This window comes from Pseudophryne corroboree, chromosome 8 (assembly GCF_028390025.1).
Source record: "Pseudophryne corroboree isolate aPseCor3 chromosome 8, aPseCor3.hap2, whole genome shotgun sequence".
Lineage (NCBI taxonomy): Eukaryota > Metazoa > Chordata > Amphibia > Anura > Myobatrachidae > Pseudophryne > Pseudophryne corroboree.
The window spans coordinates 427,292,127-427,320,004 of record NC_086451.1 but is presented as its reverse complement, the minus strand read 5'-3'; the positions used below and the strand labels follow the sequence as shown (position 1 = coordinate 427,320,004).

At 47.0% G+C, this 27,878-nt stretch overlaps 1 protein-coding gene across 5 annotated transcripts; it reads left to right on the top strand.

Moving 5' to 3' along the window:
• The first annotated feature begins 33 nt into the window (after positions 1-33).
• Positions 34-27,878, top strand: LOC134949429 (oocyte zinc finger protein XlCOF7.1-like). 5 transcript variants are annotated; one of them, XM_063937996.1, is made up of 8 exons: positions 34-221; positions 2,070-2,213; positions 3,327-3,497; positions 10,140-10,248; positions 13,899-13,991; positions 23,441-23,629; positions 24,499-24,618; positions 26,568-27,878. In XM_063937996.1, the coding sequence occupies exons 2-8, from the start codon at positions 2,136-2,138 to the stop codon at positions 27,260-27,262; spliced, it is 1,455 nt and encodes a 484-aa protein (XP_063794066.1). In that variant the 5' UTR covers positions 34-221; positions 2,070-2,135; the 3' UTR covers positions 27,263-27,878. The 5 variants fall into 5 exon arrangements, with proteins under 5 accessions (XP_063794066.1, XP_063794064.1, XP_063794065.1 ...); XM_063937994.1 differs by lacking the exon at positions 34-221 and adding an exon at positions 262-429; XM_063937995.1 differs by lacking the exon at positions 34-221 and adding an exon at positions 263-512.

The following is a 27,878-nucleotide window of genomic DNA, read 5'->3' as shown; positions in this document are numbered from 1 at the left end:
CTACATTTCCCGTCAAGCCTCGGGAGCCTTTTACTGACAGCGGCCAATTAGAGCGCTGACTCCGGCGGAGGCTGCCGGGAGTTGTAGTGCGCTGTGAGGACGTGGCTATGAGTGTTTGCTCGAAGAGGGACCACATCTCCCATGATGCTTTGAGAAGGCTTTCAGGTGCCAGCCAATAAGCTCCCGCGATCGCACCCCGCCCACTCACATGGTTGGATCAGGTAAGATCTTTGTTTAGGCTGTGTAAGCTAAATATTTATATTTCCCTATGTGCAACTATGTAGCGCGGGCATGTCCGGTAGCATCATCCGTGTGCAGCGGCGCAACTGGGGGCCTGTGCCGCAGTCCACGGCTTTGTACACCCACTTGTGTGCCATTTGCCCGCAGCTTCGCCTTATATCACGCGCTGCTTCCCTTTAAATGCCCTCTGTGTGTATTGCTATAGGGTGTCGTGTAGAATGTGGGGATAGATCTGCATCCAGAGACCACATCCTGCCGTGTATTACCCTAAGGTGTGGGTTGGTGTAGTGGATAGCAGTGATGCATTGTGCATGTTGTAAATGGCAAACATGGACACCCTGCAGCCGGCTATGGGGATGCCTCATCATTAGGGCTGCTGTAATAGCCCTTTAATCAGGGACACGCATGATTGCAATGCATTTGTGGCTGTCTCTGTCTCTGCATTTCTGCAGGGTTTATTCAGCCACAGAGCCTGTGATCCCTGATTAAAGGGTTATTATAGCAACCCTACACAATATAGGTTTCTGGTAGTATCGGCAGAGCATCCCAAATGCATGCCTAAACTATAACTATCCGTGGTGGATCGGTGCCCTTTAAGCTGTATATATATTATATTTATTTTTTTCAATTAATTTGGGACCCTGTTTCTTTTAATCACGTTCATGTGAAATAAATGAATGAACAGCCTTGTGAATTTAAGTGGAATACATACAATTTTGCAGTGGTTTTTAATAGGGTGAGAGATCTTCAGTCGGCCAAATGGTTTGAAGTTTGTTTGGTCCGTTCTCACGTTTGTAATTAGAATTCTGTAACTGTTATAGAATGCTTGTGCATTCCACAGAGCTGATCAAAGGCCTGTCGGATTACAGGTGGTCATAGAAACGGACTGAACCATATACACTATAATGCGTGTGTGTTGGTGGGTTGTCATAGTTCTTGACAGTAAGTGCAAGAGCCTGAGCTTATATCGTGACGCTTTGAACAAGTGGGTCAGTGAAACTTGGCCAGCCATGTATGTAATTTGTCCGTGACAAAGTTGTATGGTAATTATGTCACACAATCAGATCACAATGTTTGGGAACTTTTATCTTCTTCCTATTGGAACAGATGTACTAAGCCTTAGAGAGTGATAAAGTACCAGCCAGTCAGCTCCTGACTGCCATTTTCAAACACATCCTGTAACATGGCAGTTAGGAGCGGACTGACTGGTACTTTATCTCTCTCTAAGGCTTAGTACATCTTTCCCATTTTAAGGGACAATTCAGCTTTCCATGATTTGCCATTACGATGTCCGCTAAGACACTGTGCCTAATTCAGATCTGATCGCTGCAGCAAATTTGTTAGGTAATGTTCAAAACCATGGGCACTGCAGGGGTGGGGCAGATGTAACATGTGCAGAGAGAGTTAGATTTGGGTGTGGTGTGTTCAAACTGAAAACTAAATTGCAGTGTAAAAATAAAGCAGCCAGTATTTACCCTGCACAGAAACAAAATAACCAACCCAAATCTAACTCTCTCTGCACATGTTACATCTGCCCCACCTGCAGTGCACATGGTTTTGTATATTAGCAAACAAATTTCCTACTGCGATCAGATCTGAATTAGGCCCACTGTGCGGTCATGTACCTTCGCTAGTGTTACCTCACACCCTATAGTGACGGGCAGATTAATGAGTGAAGAAGCGTTAATGTGGCCAGTTAAACAGCGCAGTGGTACATTGCAGAAACCCAAGCTGCACCAAAGGTTTCAAAAAGTGTTTTATTATGTAATGATTCCCATGGCTGCACTTCACCACATCTGGGTGATTCATTGTCTTCTGCTTGTTTTTAGGGTGGTAACCCCATTTGGAAAAAGGACCCACGCCTATTCCAAGAGAGGTTATCGGATTTTCCAAAGATGGTCATGGAGAAGGAGCAGATGGCCGAAGCCATATTAAATCATACCTTGGAGATCATCAGTTTGTTGACTGTAGAGGTGAGGCTTGCCGCTCACAGCGCCTGATCTAGATGCAGCGTCTGGGGTGTGAGAACTTTTGTAAACTATTTCCTCACGCACTGCCTAGTTAGGAAGTCCCCTGACAGTGCAGAGATGACATACTGATTTGAGTCATTTTCAAGGCATTGTTTTAAAAAATGGAGCCCTATCTACCTTGTACTAGAGTAATACACTTGGATCCCATGTGGCTTAATGGAGATATTTTGTAAGTATGTCTTTTTTAAATGCACGGTCATGTACATTTTGCAGAGAACACCTTTATTTGTAGGCTGAACCAATATTCATGAGAATACAGCCTTGAATTCATAAGGTGTGTTCTAGGTGGGTGTGGTTCGTTTTATCGACAGTGCCTAGGTCGACAATGTTTATGTCGACATGGATGGAAGGTCGACAGGGTTTCTAGGTCGACATGCGCTAGGTCGACAGGTCTAAAGGTCGACATGAGTTTTTTTTTTTTTTTTTTGTCGTTTTCTTCGTAAAGTGACCGGGATCCCAAATTAGCGCACCGCTTCGCTCGCCATGCTTCGGGCATGGTGCCTTCGCTCCGCTGCCGCTTCGCTCGGCATACTTTACCGTTCCAATCGTAGTCGACATGGATCGTTAAGTATGAAAAAAAAAAAAAAATGAAAAAAAAAAAAACCTCATGTCGACCTTTAGACCTGTCGACCTAGCACATGTCGACCTAGAAACCCTGTCGACCTTCCATCCATGTCGAACTAGTGACTGTCGACCAATAGTGGTCGACCTAAACATTGTCGACCTAGGCACTGTCGATCTTCAGACCGGATCCCGTTCTAGGTGGCTTCCAAAAAGTTCTCCTCCCATATGTTTTGGTTAGCTTTTTCACTACCACATTTCCATCTCAGCAGATCTGAATGACCCACCTTGTCAAGTAAGTAATAGCAGGAAATGTAGATGTTAAGGAGAATGACTCCATACGTTTCCAAATAGCCTCTTCCCCATTGTTTGTGGAAAGCTAGGCCAACTCCCAGCAATGAATCCAGACGCAGTATTTGGTGCAGCCTCCTTCACTGATAAAACATGCAACATTCAGATTGGAGTAAATCTGGGTACTTCTCATTTTCTCTGCAGGATTATATGATTGTGAAGAGACATACCGACAAGAGCCAATGCACCTATAGCATTATTTCCACAGATAGCAGGCAGCCAAGTCTTTCACTTACGCTCCAGGGAATGGAGGACAGGAGTCAAAAGAAGCTCCTGGAGTTGGCCAACAAGATTATCCAGATATTGTCGAGTGAGGTGAGGTATTCTTAGAGATGTCTGCATGGTATGTAGCTTGTGGTTTGATTCTAAACATGAATACATTGCCTAGGTTAGCTGAAAAAAGTGACATGAGCAATCAAGGCCGCTGAAATTGGGAAAAGTAATTTTCTAAGTAATAGTTTACAGCGACCCTGTTTGGCCTCCAGGTGTAAGTTCTCTGGACCCGAGAGTTGGAATAACTTCTCTTTCTCTGACGTCCTAGTGGATGCTGGGACTCTGTAAGGACCATGGGGAATAGCGGCTCCGCAGGAGACAGGGCACAATAATAAAAGCTTTAGGATCAGGTGGTGTGCACTGGCTCCTCCCCCTATGACCCTCCTCCAAGCCTCAGTTAGATTTTTGTGCCCGAACGAGAAGGGTGCAAGCTAGCTAGGTGGCTCTCCTGAGCTGCTTAGAATAAAAGTTTATTTTAGGTTTTTTATTTTCAGTGAGTCCTGCTGGCAACAGGCTCACTGCATCGAGGGACTAAGGGGAGAAGAAGCGAACTCACCTGCGTGCAGAGTGGATTGGGCTTCTTAGGCTACTGGACATTAGCTCCAGAGGGACGATCACAGGTTCAGCCATGGATGGGTCCCGGAGCCGCGCCGCCGGCCCCCTTACAGAGCCAGAAGAGTGAAGAGGTCCGGAGAAAGCGGCAGAAGACTTTCCTGTCTTCAGATAAGGTAGGCGCACAGCACCGCAGCTGTGCGCCATTGCTCTCAGCACACTTCACACTCCGGTCACTGAGGGTGCAGGGCGCTGGGGGGGAGCGCCCTGAGACGCAATAAAACACTGAAAAAACCTTATATGGCTAAATAAATGCATCACATATAGCTCCTGGGCTATATGGATGCATTTAACCCCTGCCAGTTTTCCAGAAAAAAGCGGGAGATAAGGACGTCGTGAAGGGGCGGAGCCTATCTCCTCAGCACACAAGCGCCATTTTCCCTCACAGCTCAGTTGGAGGGAAGCTCCCTGGCTCTCCCCTGCAGTCACTACACTACAGAAAGGGTTAAAAAAAGAGAGGGGGGCACTGATTAGGCGCAGTATTGAAAGCAGCTATAAGGGGAAAACACTTATAGAAGGTTATCCCTGTATATATATATATATATAGCGCTCTGGTGTGTGCTGGCAAACTCTCCCTCTGTCTCCCCAAAGGGCTAGTGGGGTCCTGTCCTCTATCAGAGCATTCCCTGTGTGTGTGCTGTGTGTCGGTACGTTTGTGTCGACATGTATGAGGAGAAAAATGAGGTGGAGACGGAGCAAATTGTCGGTAATAGTGCTGTCACCCCCCAGGGGGTCGACACCTGAGTGGATGTACTGTGGAAAATTACGTGACAGTGTCAGCTCTGTATAAAAGACAGTGGTTGACATGAGACAGCCGGCTACTCAGCTTGTGCCTGTCCAGACGTCTCATAGGCCGTCAGGGGCTCTAAAGCGCCCGTTACCTCAGATGGCAGATACAGACGCCGACACGGATACGGACTCCTGTGTCGACGGTGAAGAGACAACCGTGTTTTTCAAATTACATGATTAAGGCAATGGAAAATGTTTTACACATTTCTGATAATATGAGTACCACCAAAAAGGGGTATTATGTTTGGTGAGGAAAAACTACCTGTAGTTTTCCTGAATCTGAGAAATAAAATGAGGTGTGTGATGATGCGTGGGTTTCCCCCCGATAACAATTGATAATTTCTAAAAAGTTATTGGCAGTATACCTTTTCCCGCCAGAGGTTAGGGTGCGTTGGGAAACACCCCCTAGGGGGGATAAGGCGCTCACACGCTTGTAAGAATAAGGGCTCTACCCTCTCCTGAGATGGCCGCCCTTAAGGATCCTGCTGATAGAAAGCAGGAGGGTATCCTAAAATGTATTTACACACATACTGGTGTTATACTGCGACCAGCAATCGCCTCAGCCTGTATGTGCAGTGCTGGGTTGGCGTGGTCGGATTCCCTGACTGGAAATATTGATATCCTAGATAAGGACAGTATACTATTGCCTATAGAGCAGTTAAAAGATGCATTTCTATATATGCATGAGGCACAGAGGAATATTTGCCGACTGGCATCAAGTATAAGTGCGTTGTCCAAATTCTACCAGTAAAGTGGTCAGGTGAGGCGGATTCCAAACGTCATTTGGAGTATTGCCTTAAAAAAAGCTGGGATATCCACGTTTGTACCCCAGATCGCCTCTCCAAATAAGACGCCGTATTATCAGGCGCAGTCCTTTGTTGGCAAGCGGACAAAAGGTTCCTCTTTTCTGCTCGTGACAGAGGGAGAGGAAAAAGGCTGCAGAGATCAGCCAGTTCCCAGGAACAGAAACCCTTTCCCGCCTCTGCCAAGCCCTCAGTATGACGCTAGGGCTTTACAAGCTCAGGCACGGTGGGGGCCCGTTCTCAATGAATTTCAGTGCGCAGTGGGCTCACTCGCAAGTAGACCCCTGGATCCTTCAGGTAATATTTCAGGGGTACAAATTGGAATTCGAGACGTCTCCCCCTCGCCGTTTCCAAAAGGTCGGTTTTACCGACGTCTCCCTCTGACAGGGAGGCAGTTTTGGAAGCCATTCACAAGCTGTATTCCCAGCAGGTGAAAATCGAGGTACCCCTCCTGCAACAGGGAACGGGGTATTATTCCACACTATTGTGGTACCGAAGCCAGAGGGCTCGGTGAGACCGATTCTAAATCTTTGAACACTTACATACAGAGGTTCAAATTCAAGATTGAGTCACTCAGAGCAGTGATTGCGAACCTGGAAGAAGGGAATACATGATGTCTTGGGACATCAAGGATGCTTACCTTCATGTCAAAATTTACCCTTCTCAACAAGGGTACCTCAGGTTATGGTACAGAACTGTCACTATCAGTTCAGACGCTGCCGTAGGGAGGGTCCACGGCACCCCGGGTCTTTACTAAAGTAATGACCGAAATAATGATATTCCTTCGAAGGAAGGGAATTTTAGTTATCCTTTACTTGGACGATTCCCTGATAAGGGTAAGATCCAGGGAACAGTTGGAGGTCGGGGTAGCACTATCTCAGGTAGTGTTGCGGCAGCACAATTGGATTCTCAATATTCCAAAATCGCAGCTGGTTCCGACGACTTGTCTTCTGTTCCTAGGGATGATCCTGGACACAGTCCAGAAAAAAGGTGTTTCTCCCGGAAGAAAAAGCCAGGGAGTTATCCGAGCTAGTCAGGAACCTCCTAAAACCGAGCCAAGTCTCAGTGCATCAATGCACAAGGGTTCTGGGTAAAAATGGTGGCTTTCTACGAAGCAATCCCATTCGGCAGATTCCACGCAAGAACTTTCCAGTGGGACCTACTGGACAAATGGTCCGGGTCGCATCTTCAGATGCATCAGCGGATAACCCTGTCACCAAGGACAAGGGTATCCCTCCTGTGGTGGTTGCAGAGTGCTCATCTTCTAGAGGGCCGCAGATTCGGCATTCAGGACTGGGTCCTGGTGACCACGGATGCCAGTCTGCGAGGCTGGGGAGCAGTCACACAGGGAAGGAATATCCAGGGCTTATGGTCAAGCCTGGAGACATCACTTCACATAAATATCCTGAAGCTAAGGGCCATTTACAATGCTCTAAGCTTAGCAAGACCTCTGCTTCAAGGTCAGCCGGTGTTGATCCAGTCGGACAACATCACGGCAGTCACCCACGTAAACAGACAGGGTGGCACAAGAAGCAGGAGGGCAATGGCAGAAGCTGCAAGGATTCTTCGCTGGGCGAAAAACCATGTGATAGCACTGTCAACAGTATTCATTCCGGGAGTGGACAACTGGGAAGCAGATTTCCTCAGTACGACTTCCACCGGGAGAGTGGGGACTTCACCCAGAAGTCTTCCACATGAGTATAAACCGTTGGGAAAAACTCGACAGGTATTGCGCCAGGTCAAGGGACCCTCAGGCAATAGCTGTAGACGCTCTGGTAACACCGGGGGTGTACCAGTCAGTGTATGGGTTCCCTCCTCTGCCTCTCATACCCAAGGTACTGAGATTGATAAGATGGAGAGGAGTAAGCACTATATTCGTGGCTCCGGATTGGCCAAGAAGGACTTGGTAACCGGAACTTCAAGAGATGCTCACGGAGGATCCGTGGCCTCTACCTCTAAGAAGGGACCTGCTCCAGCAAGGACCCTGTCTGTTCCAAGACTTACCGCGGCTGCGTTGTGACGGCATGGCGGTTGAACGCCGGATCCTGAAGGAAAAAGGCATTCCGGATGAAGTCATCCCTATCCTGATCAAAGCCAGGAAATATGTAACCGCAAAACATTATCACCGCATTTGGCGAAAATATGTTGCGTGGTGCGAGGCCAGTAAGGCTTGACGGAGGAAAGTCAACTGGGTCGATTCCTACATTTCCTGTAAACAGGAGTGTCTATGGGCCTGAAATTGGGGTCCATTAAGGTTCAAATTTCGGCTCTGTCAATTTCTTCCAAAAAGAACTAGCTTCAGTCCCTGAAGTTCAGACGTTTGTAAAAAGGGGTACTGCATATACAGCCTCCTTTTGTGCCTCCAGTGGCACTTTGGGATCTCAATGTAGTTTTTGGATTCCAAAAGTCACATTGGTTTGACCCACTTAAATCTGTGGAGTTAAAATATCTCACAGGAAAAGTGGTCATGCTGTTGGCTCTGGCCTGGGCCAGGTGCGTGTCAGAATTGGCGGCTTTATCCTGTAAAAGCCCTTATCTGATTTTCCATTCGGACACGGCGGAATTGAGGACTCGTCCTCCGTTTCTCCATAAGGTGGTTTCAGCGTTCACCTGAACCAACCTATTGTGGTGCCTGCGGCTACTAGGGACTTGGAGGACTCCAAGTTGCTGGACGTAGTCAGGGCCCTGAAAATATATATTTCTAGGACGGCTGGAGTCAGGAAATCTGACTCGCTGTTTATCTTGTATGCACCCAACAAGATGGGTGCTCCTGCTTCTAAGCAGACGATTGCTCGCTGGATTTGTAATACAATTCAGTTTGCGCATTCAGTGGCAGGCCTGCCACAGCCAAAATCTGTAAAAGCCCATTCCACAAGGAAGGTGGGCTCATCTTGGGCGGCTGCCCGAGGGGTCTCGGCTTTACAACTTTGCAGAGCAGCTACTTGGTCAGGAGCAAACACGTTTGCTAAATTCTACAAATTTGATACCCTGGCTGAGGAGGACCTGGAGTTCTCTCATTCGGTGCTGCAGAGTCATCCGCACTCTCCCGCCCGTTTGGGAGCTTTGGTATAATCCCCATGGTCCTTACGGAGTCCCAGCATCCACTAGGACGTCAGAGAAAATAAGATTTTACTCACCGATAAATCTATTTCTCGTAGTCCGTAGTAGATGCTGGGCGCTCATCCCAAGTGCGGATTGTCTGCAATACTTGTATATAGTTATTGTTACAAAATTCGGGTTAATATTGTTGTGAGCCATCTTTTCAGAGGCTCCTTCGTTTATCATACTGTTAACTGGGTTCAGATCACAAGTTGTACGGTGTGATTGGTGTGGCTGGTATGAGTCTTACCCGGGATTCAGTATCTTTCCCTATTATGTACGCTCGTCCGGGCACAGTATCCTAACTGAGGCTTGGAGGAGGGTCATAGGGGGAGGAGCCAGTGCACACCACCTGATCCTAAAGCTTTTATTATTGTGCCCTGTCTCCTGCGGAGCCGCTATTCCCCATGGTCCTTACGGAGTCCCAGCATCCACTACGGACTACGAGAAATAGATTTATCGGTGAGTAAAATCTTATTTTTTTTCAGACTTGATCACCAGTGTATTTCTGTCTTAATCCTTGGGGAACACTGGGGTATAGAAGGTAGTGTGAGGAGCCTGGGCACTTTTATGTTTACCGCTGAACCTCGGGTTCCTATACTTACTCGTCCACCGTGGACACAGCTGAGTCATCATGTGCTAAAAACCTTATTCAGCAATGACTTAGCTCTCCAGGAAACTCAAGTTCTGGTGCAGCTCTCATACTCTTAGAAAAATTGCTGGATTTTACCTCCGCATCTCATCTTCAGGAACACCAGCTTCTGCGGTCCTTCAGTCCTGGGAGGGTTCCACTTCAGACCTTTTTTCCAGCGGGAAAGTGAGTGTCCAGTTGAGTCTTACCAGGAGCTGTCCTTACTTGCTAAGGAGTACTCAGATTGTCAGGAAGTGAAAACAAAAGTCAAAGAGGTTATGCTCATTCGGTTTTGCAAGCGTGGTTGGACCCGAACATAGATTTTAGGTCCCAGGTCAGCTGAAGTCCTTTTACCCGCTCCCTAGTGCAGGCAAGGTGAAATGGGAATCTCTTGCCAAGGAAGATATCTCCATTGCTGACTTTTCTAAAACTACCACTATTCCTTTCCTCTATGATGCTAGCCTTAAGGTGCATAGGAGTGCTCCCACCCTTCTTGGACTAGCCTATTTCAGTTTTGCTGTTTTTGGACAGAACTTATTCTCCTCGTCTCCCTATTTTTTTACTCCCTTTCTCTCCTTTTGGCTGTTGCACTAAATATTTTAATTGACCTGAACTGAATGTATGCGCCAATTTTTTTATTTTATTTTTTGTCTCCATTTGCCTCCTGTGCCTCCTTTTTCTGTCCTTATCCCTGTCGGTCCTAGCAGTGCCTCCTCCTATTGTATAAACTATCTCCTGTTTTCGTTTCAGGTGCCTATAAAGTGTGAGGATGTTGCTGTATACTTCTCCAGGGATGAATGGGAATATCTAGAGGGACACAAGGAGCAGTATGACCCCAAACAGATCAACAGTCTAGATGGTAATAAAATGTGCACATTTTATTCAGTAGTGCTATAGAAATTGTTTTCGTTATGTGACCAGACAGGGTACCCTGAGTTGCCGACGGGGTTATATGTCAGCATTTGGAGACAAGGCACTTCTAGGTGTTGGGTAGAGTGCTGGCTAAGGAGTTCAAGCACTAACATTTTAACTGGTAGGCTCCGTCACTCTATCCCCTCCCTCTTCCACTGGACCTCTTCCTTTTTAAAATATATTAATAAGCACTGAGCATGCTTGCAAGAGTGTACGCTTTTGTGTGTCTGCTAATTTGGTAAGTGTGCTTCCTTGCACTCAATGGTGTAGGGGCGGTCAAACGCAGGCCAAGTACCATAATGGCCGTCTTTGTAATCCAAGCTAGATACAACTGACACAAATAGACGCAGATGATAATGACGGTGGCCAGAATAAGCTAGCATTTCTGGTCGGATACGCCTCTGAAGCTTTCTGCGTTGCTTGTGCATGTGGTTTTGTGGTCATATTCTTGGCTACGTCCTTAGGTACACGAGAATGAAGATTACACCTTTTGTATGAGGAAGGGTTTTTATTTAAATGACCCCTAATATAGAATGCGTTTATCCCGTCAAAACAAATACAAATCATTTTTTCTTGTGCTTCTATAGATAGACGTGTTTTTGGTTTGTATATGCGCTTGGTGCAAACCTGACTCCTATCCTACTGGTGCAGAGAGGGCTGCACCTTTGAGTGCAACAAGTCTGCATATGGGAGTAAATATGCTATATTAAGTTGGAGCTTTTTCATTATTTAACGCTTGTGCATTCATCTCGGCATGAACACCCTGGTGAGGGTGCAGCTATGAGGCTGGTATCAGAGCTTTGAGACTAGTAATTCAAAGAGACAAACGGACCTATTATAAGCTATTTTCAAGTTCTTTAGCCCCATACACACTAGACGAGAAAGTGAAAGATCTGCTCAGAAGGGCCGATCTGAGCGAGATCTTTTACAATCTCGTCCAGTGTGTACACTCGGTGTCGTTAACGATGTGCGCTCCCGCTCATCGTTAACGACCCCCCCTCCCCCCCTTGTCTGAACATGTACAGACGAGGAAGGTCCTCATTTAAAGACAGAGGCAGCATGGCTGTCGCTCTCTTCCCCGCCGGCATCTGCAAGTGTGTATGCACTTACGATGCCGACACTCAGCCGGGTCCCTGACACCGCCAATATCGGCGTCGGCGGGATCGCTTAGTGTGTACTGGGCTAAGCAATAGCTTTCTAGTTGCGACACCCCTTTCTGACATATCATGCCTTATGTCAGGAAGTTCAGACTAATGCACACACTCAGACTGGCCATAAAAACAGAGATTCACGTTGACATCAGGGGCCGGATGTAATGTCCTGAGATACAGCCGGAACTCCGAGGCTCCAGCCAAACTCGTACATTTTTTTTTTTTTTTTTTAAAGCTGCAAACGTTTACAAGGCAAAACCAACCAGGTTTTTCCTTGTAAACGTTTGCCACTTTAAAAAATGCACAAGTTTGGCCGGAGTCTCAAAGCTCCGGCCGTCTCGCAAGCCATTACATCCGACCACTGGTCCGTAAGTATGGTGCGACGGTGTCAAGGTGACAAGCTCATACCAGACTTGGCGAAATAAAATTCCAAGAATCGCTGGGTGTCTATGACAATCAACCAGAAAGTATTTACAAACATAGACTGTGGCAGCTACCTGCTCTTATCTGTTGCTTGAAAAGTACATTAGTTAGCAAAGATGTAATGGTTGGGAGGGAGTATTTCCTATTCTATTGGAAACATTTGGTTGGTTGCAGGGGTTACTATATTTAAAGTTCTAGATAAATGGAGTTCTTCGATACATCACAGGACCACACCATACCATGGACCACCAGAGGGCAGAGCACAGCGGCTATATCCAGCACAGTATTAAAGAGCCAAACAGTGGAGAGTACGCTGCTATGGGTAAATAGCAAACACATGATCAGGTTAGAGAGAGTGGAGTAACGCAGTGGTTATGGGTGTTTGTCCATGCAACACCTGTGTAATCTATACTGTAAGATTACTCTTCAGAGGCAGGTGTCTGACGTTCATTCACTTACTCATTAGCTGGCACTGTACTGGGCCTTCATCAGACAGCATGACGGAAAGTATCTCATCTACTGGTCTTCTGCTTGTGGATTTGGTACTTGCGCCTACTTTGAGAAGAGCGTAGAGAGAAGGTGCAGGCCGAGTACAGTAATTAAGAACCGAGGCAACCATGAAGGAGGTGCAGATATGGCTGTCAGGTGCCGAATCAGTTGGCGAGTTGCCGAAGGCTGGTTCAAATACACACTGATGAAGACTGATCCCATCACTAGCTAGGTGCTTTTGATTGGCTGATGGCAGGTTCACCCCTGAAGCTTAGAATTGCTCTTTGTTGATGGCACATATGTTTTTGTAGGCATAGTTTTATGATGGCATTTCAGTCAAACAAGCTAAGATAATGAAGCCTTTGTTAGTAAACATTGTCATTATCTTGAGACTTCCATCTAATTTCATGTTACCCCCAGTTTCTGCTAGAAGAGGGTAAAACAAAACATGGGTGTCTGGGAGTTTCTGGTAGCAGTGGATGTGCCAAGAAGAACATGGTACACAGACATTTTAAGCATGGCACGGGCATCTGCCTCTAAGATCAGATTAAGTCAGGGTGTTTTTGCTTGGCCAGCTTTAATAGTGTGGCTGTTTGAAGCAATGATTATCAGAGTTGAAGGCTAAAGAAGCACGGCTTAGACCATGTTCACGGTTTCAGCCATAAATTATTACAGGTTTGGAAAGCTGCAACTCCTGGGGGGAGATAAAAAAACTCTCCTTCCTCCTCCTCCTTTTTGTTTGATCCAATTTACTATTGTTCTTGTTAAAGGGTTTGGGTACCAGTTTGAACCTGAAAACTCTTTAAAGGGTTCGGTTTGCAGCCCTCCTTTATGTTTCAGAGTGAGCTAGCTCTTTTACCAGAGATACAGACCTAAAAGTGAGTGGAGCTCTGAGGAGATTAATTTAATTACCTCAGTCCATACAGCAGAAAATGGACAGTGCATACATCGCCTAAATTGCTCTTTGTGACCTTAATCTGCTGCTGTCCATCTTAGAACAACCTACCTTCAAATCATTGGATTCAGTGGAGTTGAACAGAACAGGGAGGGAGGTCAGGGTTAAACCAAACTTCTTTTTTGTTCCAGTGTCTAATTGGTGTTTTCAGACCCATTTTGAACCTCCAGTCCCTCAACGAATATGTTGAAATGTACAATTTTAAGACTGAATTATTTATATGTCACCAACAGCATGGAATGGGATGGCTTTCTGGGATCCATGGATGTCATGGATACCTTTTTTACATGTTCTAATCTGGGAGCATCACCAATGCTGTCTCAGATTTGCAATTCAGGTCACATCACTTCCAGGTTTGGTCTGTAGTATTTTGGTGACATCTGTGATGATGATGATGATGATGCAGCAGCAGAGGGGAAGATTATCATATTCCAGGCTTGGAATTATGTTCTCTGTAACTTGATATGCAGGCACAGGTGTTTCCTGAGGTCTATTGGTGGAGAAGGAGGGGCTTTTTTTAATAGGAATAGTTTTTAAGTTCAGGGAGAATACTGATAACTGATGTTCCATCTGTTGCAGAACCACCACTGACCCCAAGCCACCAGAGGACTGAGGATAATGGCTATGTCCTACGCCATATCAAAGAGGAGCCAGATGATGGAGAATACACAGGTGTGGTTAAATACTAGTAGCCAGTTTACAGACATGCACAGTGGGTGTAAGTGCGGTCATGTAACACCTCTTTCTCTGACGTCCTAGTGGATGCTGGGAACTCCGTAAGGACCATGGGGAATAGCGGCTCCGCAGGAGACTGGGCACATCTAAAGAAAGCTTTAGGATCACCTGGTGTGCACTGGCTCCTCCCCCTATGACCCTCCTCCAAGCCTCAGTTAGATCTCTGTGCCCGAACAAGAAGGGCGCATACTAGGGGCTCTCCTGAGCTCTTAGTGAAAGTTTTAGATTAGGTTTGTTAGTTTCAGTGAGACCTGCTGGCAACAGGCTCACTGCGTCGAGGGACTAAGGGGAGAAGAAGCGAACTCACCTGCTTGCAGAGTGGATTGGGCTTCTTGGCTACTGGACATTAAGCTCCAGAGGGACGATCACAGGTACAGCCTGGATGGGTCCCGGAGCCGCGCCGCCGGCCCCATTACAGAGCCAGAAGAGCGAAGAGGTCCGGAAAAAGCGGCGGCAGAAGACGTTCCTGTCTTCAAATAAGGTAGCGCACAGCACTGCAGCTGTGCGCCATTGCTCTCAGCACACTTCACACTCCGGTCACTGAGGGTGCAGGGCGCTTGGGGGGGAGCGCCCTGAGACGCAATAAAACACTGAAAAAACCTTATATGGCTAAATAAATGCATCACATATAGCTCCTGGGCTATATGGATGCATTTAACCCCTGCCAGTTTTCCAGAAAAAAAGCGGGAGATAAGGACGTCGTGAAGGGGCGGAGCCTATCTCCTCAGCACACAAGCGCCATTTTCCCTCACAGCTCAGTTGGAGGGAAGCTCCCTGGCTCTCCCCTGCAGTCACTACACTACAGAAAGGGTTAAAAAAAAGAGAGGGGGGCACTGATTAGGCGCAGTATTAAAAGCAGCTATAAGGGGAAAACACTTATATAAGGTTATCCCTGTATATATATATAGCACTCTGGTGTGTGCTGGCAAACTCTCCCTCTGTCTCCCCAAAGGGCTAGTGGGGTCCTGTCCTCTATTAGAGCATTCCCTGTGTGTGTGCTGTGTGTCGGTACGTTTGTGTCGACATGTATGAGGAGAAAAATGAGGTGGAGACTGAGCAAATTGTCTGTAATAGTGCTGTCACCCCCCAGGGGGTCGACACCTGAGTGGATGTACTGTGGAAAATTACGTGACAATGTCAGCTTTGTATAAAAGACAGTGGTTGACATGAGACAGCCGGCTACTCAGCTTGTGCCTGTCCAGACGTCTCATAGGCCGTCAGGGGCTCTAAAGCGCCCGTTACCTCAGATGGCAGATACAGACGCCGACACGGATACTGACTCCTGTGTCGACGGTGAAGAGACAACCGTGTTTTTCAAATTACATGATGAAGGCAATGGAAAATGTTACACATTTCTGATAATATGAGTACCACCAAAAAGGGGTATTATGTTTGGTGAGGAAAAACTACCTGTAGTTTTCCTGAATCTGAGAAATAAAATGAGGTGTGTGATGATGCGTGGGTTTCCCCCCGATAACAATTGATAATTTCTAAAAAGTTATTGGCAGTATACCTTTTCCCGCCAGAGGTTAGGGTGCGTTGGGAAACACCCCCTAGGGGGGGATAAGGCGCTCACACGCTTGTAAGAATAAGGGCTCTACCCTCTCCTGAGATGGCCGCCCTTAAGGATCCTGCTGATAGAAAGCAGGAGGGTATCCTAAAATGTATTTACACACATACTGGTGTTATACTGCGACCAGCAATCGCCTCAGCCTGTATGTGCAGTGCTGGGTTGGCGTGGTCGGATTCCCTGACTGGAAATATTGATATCCTAGATAAGGACCGTATATTATTGCCTATAGAGCAGTTAAAAGATGCATTTCTATATATGCATGATGCACAGAGGAATATTTGCCGACTGGCATCAAGTATAAGTGCGTTGTCCAAATTCTACCAGTAAAGTGGTCAGGTGAGGCGGATTCCAAACGGCATTTGGAAGTATTGCTTTAAAAAAAAAAAAAAGCTGGGATATCCACGTTTGTACCCCAGATCGCCTCTCCAAATAAGACGCCGTATTATCAGGCGCAGTCCTTTGTTGGCAAGCGGACAAAAGGTTCCTCTTTTCTGCTCGTGACAGAGGGAGAGGAAAAAGGCTGCAGAGATCAGCCAGTTCCCAGGAACAGAAACCCTTTCCCGCCTCTGCCAAGCCCTCAGTATGACGCTAGGGCTTTACAAGCTCAGGCACGGTGGGGGCCCGTTCTCAATGAATTTCAGTGCGCAGTGGGCTCACTCGCAAGTAGACCCCTGGATCCTTCAGGTAATATTTCAGGGGTACAAATTGGAATTCGAGACGTCTCCCCCTCGTCGTCTCCAAAAGGTCGGTTTTACCGACGTCTCCCTCTGACAGGGAGGCAGTTTTGGAAGCCATTCACAAGCTGTATTCCCAGCAGGTGAAAATCAAGGTACCCCTCCTGCAACAGGGAACGGGGTATTATTCCACACTTTTGGGGTACCGAAGCCAGAGGGCTCGGTGAGACCGATTCTAAATCTTTGAACACTTACATACAGAGGTTCAAATTCAAGATTGAGTCACTCAGAGCAGTGATTGCGAACCTGGAAGAAGGGACTACATGATGTCTTGGGACATCAAGGATGCTTACCTTCATGTCAAAATTTACCCTTCTCAACAAGGGTACCTCAGGTTATGGTACAGAATTGTCACTATCAGTTCAGACGCTGCCGTATGGATGGTCCACGGCACCCCGGGTCTTTACTAAAGTAATGACCGAGGTAATGATATTCCTTCGAAGGAAGGGAATTTTAGTTATCCTTTACTTGGACGATTCCCTGATAAGGGTAAGATCCAGGGAACAGTTGGAGGTCGGGGTAGCACTATCTCAGGTAGTGTTGCGGCAGCACAATTGGATTCTCAATATTCCAAAATCGCAGCTGGTTCCGACGACTTGTCTTCTGTTCCTAGGGATGATCCTGGACACAGTCCAGAAAAAAGGTGTTTCTCCCGGAAGAGAAAGCCAAGGAGTTATCCGAGCTAGTCCGGAACCTCCTAAAACCGAGCCAAGTCTCAGTGCATCAATGCACAAGGGTTCTGGGTAAAAATGGTGGCTTTCTACGAAGCAATCCCATTCGGCAGATTCCACGCAAGAACTTCCAGTGGGACCTACTGGACAAATGGTCCGGGTCGCATCTTCAGATGCATCAGCGGATAACCGTCACCAAGGACAAGGGTATCCCTCCTGTGGTGGTTGCAGAGTGCTCATCTTCTAGAGGGCCGCAGATTCGGCATTCAGGACTGGGTCCTGGTGACCACGAATGTCAGCCTGCAAGGCTGGGGAGCAGTCACACAGGGAAGGAATATCCAGGGCTTATGGTCAAGCCTGGAGACATCACTTCACATAAATATCCTGAAGCTAAGGGCCATTTACAATGCTCTAAGCTTAGCAAGACCTCTGCTTCAAGGTCAGCCGGTGTTGATCCAGTCGGACAACATCACGGCAGTCACCCACGTAAACAGACAGGGTGGCACAAGAAGCAGGAGGGCAATGGCAGAAGCTGCAAGGATTCTTCGCTGGGCGAAAAACCATGTGATAGCACTGTCAACAGTATTCATTCCGGGAGTGGACAACTGGGAAGCAGATTTCCTCAGTACGACTTCCACCCGGGAGTGTGGGGACTTCACCCAGAAGTCTTCCACATGAGTATAAACCGTTGGGAAAAACTCGACAGGTATTGCGCCAGGTCAAGGGACCCTCAGGCAATAGCTGTAGACGCTCTGGTAACACCGGGGGTGTACCAGTCAGTGTATGGGTTCCCTCCTCTGCCTCTCATACCCAAGGTACTGAGATTGATAAGATGGAGAGGAGTAAGCACTATATTCGTGGCTCCGGATTGGCCAAGAAGGACTTGGTAACCGGAACTTCAAGAGATGCTCACGGAGGATCCGTGGCCTCTACCTCTAAGAAGGGACCTGCTCCAGCAAGGACCCTGTCTGTTCCAAGACTTACCGCGGCTGCGTTGTGACGGCATGGCGGTTGAACGCCGGATCCTGAAGGGATAAGGCATTCCGGATGAAGTCATCCCTATCCTGATCAAAGCCAGGAAAGATGTAACCGCAAAACATTATCACTGCATTTGGCGAAAATATGTTGCGTGGTGCGAGGCCAGTAAGGCTCGACGGAGGAAAGTCATCTGGGTCGATTCCTACATTTCCTGTAAACAGGAGTGTCTATGGGCCTGAAATTGGGGTCCATTAAGGTTCAAATTTCGGCTCTGTCAATTTCTTCCAAAAAGAACTAGCTTCAGTCCCTGAAGTTCAGACGTTTGTAAAAAGGGGTACTGCATATACAGCCTCCTTTTGTGCCTTCAGTGGCACTTTGGGATCTCAATGTAGTTTTTGGATTCCAAAAGTCACATTGGTTTGACCCATTTAAATCTGTGGAGTTAAAATATCTCACAGGAAAAGTGGTCATGCTGTTGGCTCTGGCCTGGGCCAGGTGTGTGTCAGAATTGGCGGCTTTTTCCTGTAAAAGCCCTTATCTGATTTTCCATTCGGACACAGCGGAATTGAGGACTCGTCTTCAGTTTCTCCCTAAGGTTGTTTCAGCGTTCACCTGAACCAACCTATTGTGGTGCCTGCGGCTACTAGGGACTTGGAGGACTCCAAGTTGCTAGACGTTGTCAGGGCCCGGAAAATATATGTTTCCAGGACGGCTGGAGTCAGGAAATCTGACTCGCTGTTTATCCTGTATGCACCCAACAAGCTGGGTGCTCCTGCTTCTAAGCAGACTTTTGCTCGTTGGATTTGTAGTACAATTCAGCTTGCACATTCTGTGGCAGGCCTGCCACAGCCAAAAATCTGTAAATGCCCACTCCACAAGGAAGGTGGGCTCATCTTGGGCGGCTGCCCGAGGGGTCTCGGCTTTACAATTTTGCCGAGCAGCTACTTGGTCAGGAACAAATACGTTTGTAAAATTCTACAAATTTGATACCCTGGCTGAGGAGGACCTGGAGTTCTCTCATTCGGTGCTGCAGAGTCATCCGCACTCTCCCGCCCGTTTGGGAGCTTTGGTATAATCCCCATGGTCCTTACGGAGTTCCCAGCATCCACTAGGACGTCAGAGAAAATAAGAATTTACTTACCGATAATTCTATTTCTCGTAGTCCGTAGTGGATGCTGGGCGCCCATCCCAAGTGCGGATTGTCTGCAATACTTGTACATAGTTATTGTTACAAAAATTTGGGTTTTGTTGTAGTGAGCCATCTGTTCTGGAGGCTCCTCATGTTATCATACTGTTAACTGGGCTTAGATCACAAGTTATATGGTGTGATTGGTGTGGCTGGTATGAGTCTTACCCGGGATTCAAAAATCCTTCCTTATTGTGTACGCTCGTCCGGGCACAGTATCCTAACTGAGGCTTGGAGGAGGGTCATAGGGGGAGGAGCCAGTGCACACCAGGTGATCCTAAAGCTTTCTTTAGATGTGCCCAGTCTCCTGCGGAGCCCCTATTCCCCATGGTCCTTACGGAGTTCCCAGCATCCACTACGGACTACGAGAAATAGAATTATCGGTAAGTAAATTCTTATTTTCTTCTTCATCCACTATGGGCCACTGGATTGCAGTAACAATGGGGATATAGTAGGCAGTAACTGGGAGCTGTCACTTTAAATTTATAACCATGTGATTAGCTCCTCCCCTACTATGTCCCCTCTCCAAGCCATTCTTTTTAATGTGCCCAAGGGTGCTGGTTACTCTTGGGCTTATTCCTGATGGATTTATTTTTATTTTATTTTATTTTTTTTAATTCAAGGAACAGACAGGCAGCTTCTGCTCTGCCTGTCTGCATCATTGGCGCTGCCAGTGGGGTCACCATCACAGCTGCATGCTGCTCAGCGCTGGGACCCCAGGCTGCAGAGACGTTGGCTCTCTGGATGGGGTGACCGGGCCCCGTTGCTTGCGGCGTGCGTCAAGGTCACCTCCTCAGCCACACCACCACCGGACAGCACGATGGTAAGAATAGCCTGGCCGGACTCCGCTGCTTGCGGCGCGCGTCGGGGCCGCTTCCTCAGCCACGCTGGCCGCCATTTCAACAATCGACAGCAGTAAGTATAACCCTGCCTTCTGTTGGCAGAAGCCAGTGCTCTTCAGTGTGGTAGGGATCGCTCCGTTAGCAGGGCATCCACTAGCGCCATTACAGTTTTAAATAGGCGCCATAGCGGGGGGGGGGGGGGCAGAGCTTATCCCCGGCTTGGGTTCTCTGTTCTCGGCGGCACCGGTGTTTCACACACGAACTCTGGCCGCCATTTTGCGGCATACTCCAGCAGAGCTTTGCACAGGACATGTGAGGCTCATGTTTTTGATATTTTAACACTGCATACAGAGCGGGTGGGACTACCATCCCTCTTCTGTATTGGCTCACACTTTTTCTTGTAGAATCTGTGGCTCAGTGGGCTAATGCCAGAGTCTATTAAAAACATTCAAGTCAATACACTTATGCAGAGGACTGGTATTTGTAGAGACCCAGGTTAAATAACACAGAGAGATATTTAATAGTGTGTGTGTGTGTGTGTGTGTAATCCCTCCACAGCTTTCAAAAATGGGGTTGCTAACCTCCGTTTTCTAGGAATGGGTAGCTCAGTAGCCTAGTGGTTAAGTGTCTTATCCACTGTGACGTACCATGCAGACACTTATGTCAGGGTCAGTAATTCTGTCTAAGAAAGGCCTCTCTTAGAGTGGGGGGGAGTACGTACATGAACAGGTTTCATAGAAGCCTAAACCTGTCTGTCTCTCGGGCCACAGGTGATACTAATTCTGTAATTTGGGGTCTGCAGGGTGTAGTGGCTACGCTCCTGTACACTACCCCCTTTCTGTCTGTTTTTTCTACCCCAAAAGCAGCACGAAAGTTTTTCACATGTCAGAAATGTTATGTGAAGTTCACTGTGGACAGAGAATTCTCTGTTATGTGAGGATTGTGAGGCGGAGCCATCCGCTCAGCCCTCATTGCACCTGCAGAACGCTCCTATTTGGATCGGCTTACGCAGGTAATGTCGCTGTTAACCAGAGACCCCGTCTGTAATTTCTCCACCCCAGGTTTCAAGAAAAGAGGTTGCTAACCTCAACGTTACACGACTCTGCTGATGAGATGCCTCTATTGGAGGAGGCGATAGCTGTTGAGGATACTGATGACTATCGGGTTTATGAGGAATCTGAACCAGTGTCTCAGGGTATTTGATGCGCTTATTGCAGAGTTAGTCTGGTACTGAAGGTGGAAGAGTCGGAACTGGACACTTCACGTTCCTCGGGGTTCGGCACCAATAAAAAACTGACAGCGACTTTTCCAGTTTCTGATGAGCTGGATGTGTTCCTGATGGCGGATTGGACACATCCGAATGCAAAATTTCAGGTATCAAACAATTTTTGTCTTCCTATGCTCTCCCCGCAGATAGCAGGAAGCGATATGGGACCCGTCCAATTGTAGATCCCTTGGTGTCTCGCCTGTCCAAGAAGACTGTTTTGTCGGTTTATGGAGCAACCTTGCTGAAGGAACCGTCTGATAGAAATTTGCGACAGCGGGAGTTCTACTTTCCTGGCGCAGGTAGGTGGTTGGGTCAACAAGGCTTATGGTAGCCTGGGCGGAACAATTGTCCTCAGGGTTACAGGACGGTTTGTATCAGGTTCAACTGATAAATTTGGCAGATCGTATTGGCGAATCTGCTTTATATCTTTGTGAGGCCTCCAAGGACGTCTGTATCCTCGGAGCCAGAATGGCTTTCTTGGCCAGCAGAGCTCTCTGGCTGCGTCAGTGGCAGGTTGAGCCTGAATCCTAGAGGGTGCTGCCCTCTACGGGCTTGTTTGGAAATCTTAACGCCTGGATTTCTCAAACCACTGGGGGTAAGTCTGCTTATCTTCCCACTGCTGCTCCAGTTCCTCGACGGTCCTATACCAGTCCTTCCTTTCGGTCCTTTCGTGTCCCTTCCAGGTTTCAAGGCCATACCAGGGGAGGTGCCTCTGTCACATGTGGATCTTGAGGTAGAGGCAGAGGTTCAACATCCTCGACCCAACCTGATGGTAAGTCCTCCACCACACCCACTGCATGATTGGTCTCCCTCCCTCCTGGGGGATCCCAGGGTGGGAGCTTGTCTGTGGGATTTCTGGGAGGCCTGGGTAAAATCCTGTCCAGATGCTTGGGTCAGGGATTTCCTCACTTGCGGTTACATGCTCGATTTTTCGAATCCAACCGCCTCAGTGTTTCTTCACCTTGGGTTTGCCGGTTTCCATAGACCGGAGGGTCGACCTACAGGCGGCGTTCCAGACACTTCTATCCGCAGGGTTGCTGATCCCTGTTCCCTCACGTAATCGGAAACGGGGCTATTACTCAGGCCTTTTTCTCGTGCCGAAGCCGGACAGCTCGGCCAGGCCTATTCTGAACTTAAAGGATCTCATTCCATTTTTGAGGAGTCCCTTCGGTCTGTTATTGCCAGTTTGGAGCAAAACGAGTTTATAGTGTCCTTAGACTACTTGCCTACTTACATGTTCCCATTTGACCTCCTCATCAGGCTTTTCTCCGGTTCGTGACACCGGATGTTCATTTCCACTTTCAGGCCCTTCCGTTCGGTCTCTCTCTTCTGCTCCCAGAGTGTTCTCAGCGGTCATGGCAGTCAGGATGGCCCTGCTTCAAGGGCAGGGAGTGACGATTGTTCCTTATCTGGAAACACTACTGCTGAAGACCCACTCTGCAGGCCTGTTGCTTCAGAATATCCGGATAACCCAGGATCTTCTGATTCCACACAGGTGAATCCTGAACTTCACGAAGTCTCCCTTATGCCCCTCGCACATTCTGGCTTTTCTTCTCTCTCTGTCTGTCTCTCTCTCTCTCTCTCTCTCTCTCTCTCTGTCTCTCTCTCTCTCTCTCTTACCTGATATTCCATGAGGTTACGGCTTACTCTTCTCCAATGTCGTGTCTCCCGAAGGTGGTGCCCGCTTTTCACATAAATCAGCCATTTGTGATTGCGGACCTCTCGGCGTATTCACCAAATTCGAGATCTTATTTGTTTGCATGTCACTGTGTGACTGCTCGTTTTATTCATGTTACCCTTTCACTATGTTTCCTGGTTTCCTTGGTGTTATCCTGTTTTAAAGGGCTTGGCGAACCTCCTCTACTTTAACGTTGGTCTTTTCCAGCTCTCCTTGGGCACAGTTTTAACTAGACACGCTTGGAGGGGGGACATAGTAGGGGAGAGCTAGTCACATGGTTATAAATTTAAAGTGCCAGCTCCCAATTACTGCCTACTATATCTCCATTGTTACTGCACTCCAGTGACCCCTGTGGAATCGGAGAAAGGGATTTATCGGTAAGTACCAAAATCCTGATATTATTTATCCTGTCAAAGACAACTTTTGAAAGACTCATCAGGTTTCTCTTATTTATTAGGTGGGGCCAGTCAGCGGCCTTCATCATACAACATCAGTAAAAATGCAGAAACAAAATCTCACCATCGGGCCTCATCCCCGGCGTCGGCAGATCGTCATGCAGATGATTATGGCTGTATTTCCACCGTTTATGTCAAATTGGAGCCTGTGGAAAGCTGTGACGAGAACACCATGGATGATAGCAGTGCAGGTAAGTACATGTTTGTTTGTTTGTTTGTTTGTGTGTATGTATGTATGTATATATATATATATATATATATATACAATGAAAGAAGAGGCGGCACTCAGAGTCTTAGTAACGGTGTCAAACTTGTATTACGTGCGATCTACGTTTCGGGGACCAACTCCCCTTCGTCAGGATCAGGAGTTGGTCCCCGAAACGTAGATCGCACGTAATACAAGTTTGACACCGTTACTAAGACTCTGAGTGCCGCCTCTTCTTTCATTGCATGCATCTTGGGGTGACCCCCCAGGGGAGGGCACCTTAGCAAGTCGGTCCCACGGGATTGCTGGAGTGCCGGAGTATTCTCTGTTGTTATATATATATATATATATATATATATATATATATATATATATATATATATATATATATATATATATAATATATATATATATAAAATAATATATTAATTAGGTTTACATTTATCGGCATCTGAAAATCCCGATGGGATATGCGACCAACAGGGACTGTTCCCACTCGTGGGTGTCCACAACATTCATAGAGGTGGGAATATAAACTGTGGCGAGCCACCCGGCCTGCTGCGTGGCGAGCACCCCCACCCCCCATATCCAGACCACCACCATTTTATCCATAGTTTTGTGGATATTACTCACCTTTCTTGATCTTCTGTGTCCCACCTCGTTCCCCTGTCTGGAGGAAGTTGACACCTTTTGTTGTGTGGTCATTATGATTCTGCATGATGCGCTGCTGCTTATCTTTTGTGATAAGCTTCGGTCTCCCCTTAATTAGTCAGTATCTCCCACTTACTTTAGAGAAAATAATTTATAGTATGTGACATTTCTCTTAAATGTATGTATTGTTGTATGTACTACCAGGGTCTTCTCAGTTCCCGCCTTCTCCAGATCCTGAGCTTGATTGCAATCTTAATATTAAGAAAGAAGCCGATGAAAGTAACGACTCCCAAGATTTTGCATCGGATGACCAAGATGATTCAGGTATGAGATGGCGAAGTACATTTTTTTATTTTTTTATTTTCTGTTAGAAATGTTTAGCATTGGGAGGAGCAGTCTTTTATGAAAAAAGAAAAAAAATATTGGTTTATTTTCAGTTGCTCTTCAGTTTAGTACATATATATCATTGTTCAATTAACAAGAAATATTTATACAAAAGAAAATGTTCCAATATATACCCCTAGGCTAAGTAACTGGCTGCAGCGCCGCACTGGCTGTCTGTGTAGCTGCTTCTACAGAAGTCTGGGGTTTTCCAATTGTTTGGGGAGACATACCTAAAACACGCAGTCTCACAGTAACGTCTGTGATGCTGCCTGGGAAACAAAATGATCACAGTCAAGCAGATTTATTTTTTCTTTCTGGTATTCTGAACTTTCTGGATAAAAATGCTCCGTACCTGTATTATGTATACTTTCTTTGAGAAGCTGCAAAAAGTCAACTCAACTATATTCAGGGTATCAGTATGAGATTCCGGCGTATGGTATTCCGGAGTGCCAAATACCGACGCTCGGATTCCGGAGTTTAAAATACTGACGGGTGAGTTAAGGGTGCGCTACCCTCTCCCTACCCCCCTAACCCTAACCCTCTCTACCCACAGCCTAACCCTAACCGCCCCCCCCCCCCCCACCCCCCCCTCCACGGTGGAGCCTGGCCCTAACACTCCAAGAGGGGTGCCTAACCCTAACCCCCCGGGACGCAGCCTAAACCTAACACCCCTTCCCCGCAGCTTACCTCTTCAGCACCGCTCCTCTTTCGGTATCCCGGTTGTCAGACTGCCGGGTTCCCGACAGACGGGATCCTGACTGCTTCCCATACTCAGGACTACAACTTTTAACTAAGAATAAAGTAAAATAAAACAATAATTGGCTGGAGCACAGCCCATGTGCCCGGCTCCCTCGGCACACTTCTAAAAACCTAAGGGCCGATGGGGGATAGAGGGGGAGGAGTCTGCTCACTGTTAGATTTCTTAAAGTGCCAGCTCCCAATAGCCACCCGTCTATACCCCAGTGTCTACAGTGTCCAACGTCCCCGAGTAGATAAAAGGGTAAAAAAGTCAACTTTAAAAGTACATATATACTGCTATAAGTCTGTGACAGCTGGGCCAGAAAATCTCCTACATACAGTATGTCTAACAGCAGTTACAGTTATGTGTTTGAAGGGGGGGAGAAACATGATAGAATGCGTATCCACTTTCCAGTCCCTTCAATATCCCTGTGCATAGCTATACACCAGGGTTGTTCAACATGCAGCCCTCTGAGTTTTGTTCTTTGGCTCCCCAAAGAATGGAAAACTCCCTTCTACAATAAAAAATCCCTCAACTGTGGAATACCCCTGCTGGACACGACCTAGTGAGGTACTTTGATTCCTTTTTTTAGCGGTGTCACTACAACGCTCAATGTTCCAGGAGCACCTTTTATACCTACTAAACTAAAAGTATGGGAATGAAGGCAATTAGTTTCTATACGTTGTGGGGGGTTTTATGAGTTGTTTTATTTTTTTTTATTTTTTTCAAAATCCATACGTTAAACGAACCTGTATCTGCCACAGTATTCCATAAAAGACCAGTTTGCAGTCGGTGGACCATATTTGACAGCCTGCGAGTTGAAATGGCGTGATCTTAGCGATTTTAGTGCTAGATTTAAAATAAAACGAATTTAAAAAGGCAAAACCAGATTGGTTTTGCCTTTTTAAAGGATGAGCGCTTTAAATCTAGCAGCTAAAGTGCCAATATGCATCCATTGGCTGCATCTCGTAGGTTATCGCATATGAGCCTGTAAGAGATCAGCAACGTTGACCCCATGATCTGTGATTTTCGTTTAACATTGTTTTGAAGGGAGACAAATTGGGTAGACTACGTTAACTTTGGGGGATTGTGTGCATCTTGCTATAGGATAAAGCAAAAAAGTGACTAAATTGTCATGTCTTGGTGTTAGAAGCAGGCCTCAAGCTCCTAGACGGGGACCAGGAAGTGTTGGCGGAAATCGTCTACGAATTGACAGACAGCAGCAAAAGAAGCCGGAAGTCAGAATCAGAAAGGAAAAGTCCCTGTGATATGTGTGGGAAGAAGTTCGTCAGCAAGGCGTCCCTCGCCAGACATGTGAAGACTCACACGGGAGATAGACCGTATCCATGTCCAATGTGTGGAAAGCGGTTCTCTTGTAAAAATCACGTATTGACCCATCAGAGGACCCACACCGGGGAAAGACCTTTCTCCTGCGATTTGTGTCCTCGGAAATTCCTCAACCATTCTCACCTCGTTCTCCACCAGGTGGTCCACACAAGAGAAAAGCCTTTCTCCTGTCCGGACTGTGGCAAAGGGTTCACTCGGCAATCAAGCGTCAACAAGCACATTGGCATCCACGCAGAAAAGAAGCCATTCGTGTGCAAGGAGTGTGGCAAGAGCTACTGCCAATACGCCAACCTGGTTGTCCACCAGCGGCTGCACTCTGGCGAGAAGCCTTACACCTGCAAGCACTGCGAGAGGGCATTTATATGTAAAGCAACTATGAATAGGCACGAAATGACTCACACCAAGGAGAGGCCCTTCCCCTGCCCACATTGCAGTAAATGTTTTAGGGACAACGCGACCCTCTCCAAGCATAAACGGAGTACTCATGAAAAGAAGTGATGGCAGGAATGAATAGGCCATCCTCCAAGTTATATATATATGGATTAAGCAGAAGAATGTCCTTGACGTTGAGGCACATTACATAGTTGCCCCGTTTCAGATTCTGGAAGACCAAAAACCTTGAAGCTTCTTGTTTGGAGAGCGTACTTAGAAAACTTACAGTTGATGACTTTTCGATAGACTAGACTAGACTAGAAGATGAGGAATACGTCTAGATACAGAGAACACTAATGCTTGATTCACAGGAGAGAGAACTTTATTTTTTCTTCCTTCGACAGCAGTTGTGGGCGACAGGCACCCGGGAGGTACAATGTCGTCCTTGTCGAGGACACCTGACGAGTGGGACTTCCCATGTTTGGATCTTTTTTCCTTGTGATTCTGTGCATTCTGTCCAGCTAGCTACTTTTCCTGGATGGTGGTATCTTCTCGCCAGCTTTACTTAGACAACTCTGCCTGTGCTCTGATACACTACAGAAGTAATGTGGGGCCAGGAGCTATGTGTGAAGTCCCGGCAGAAGCATACAGTTCATCAGCACTGCTACCCAATGTTCTATTTCTAGCCTAACACATTGATGCTGTGAAAATGTATCAATAAAGCTTGTTATAGATGTCTTCA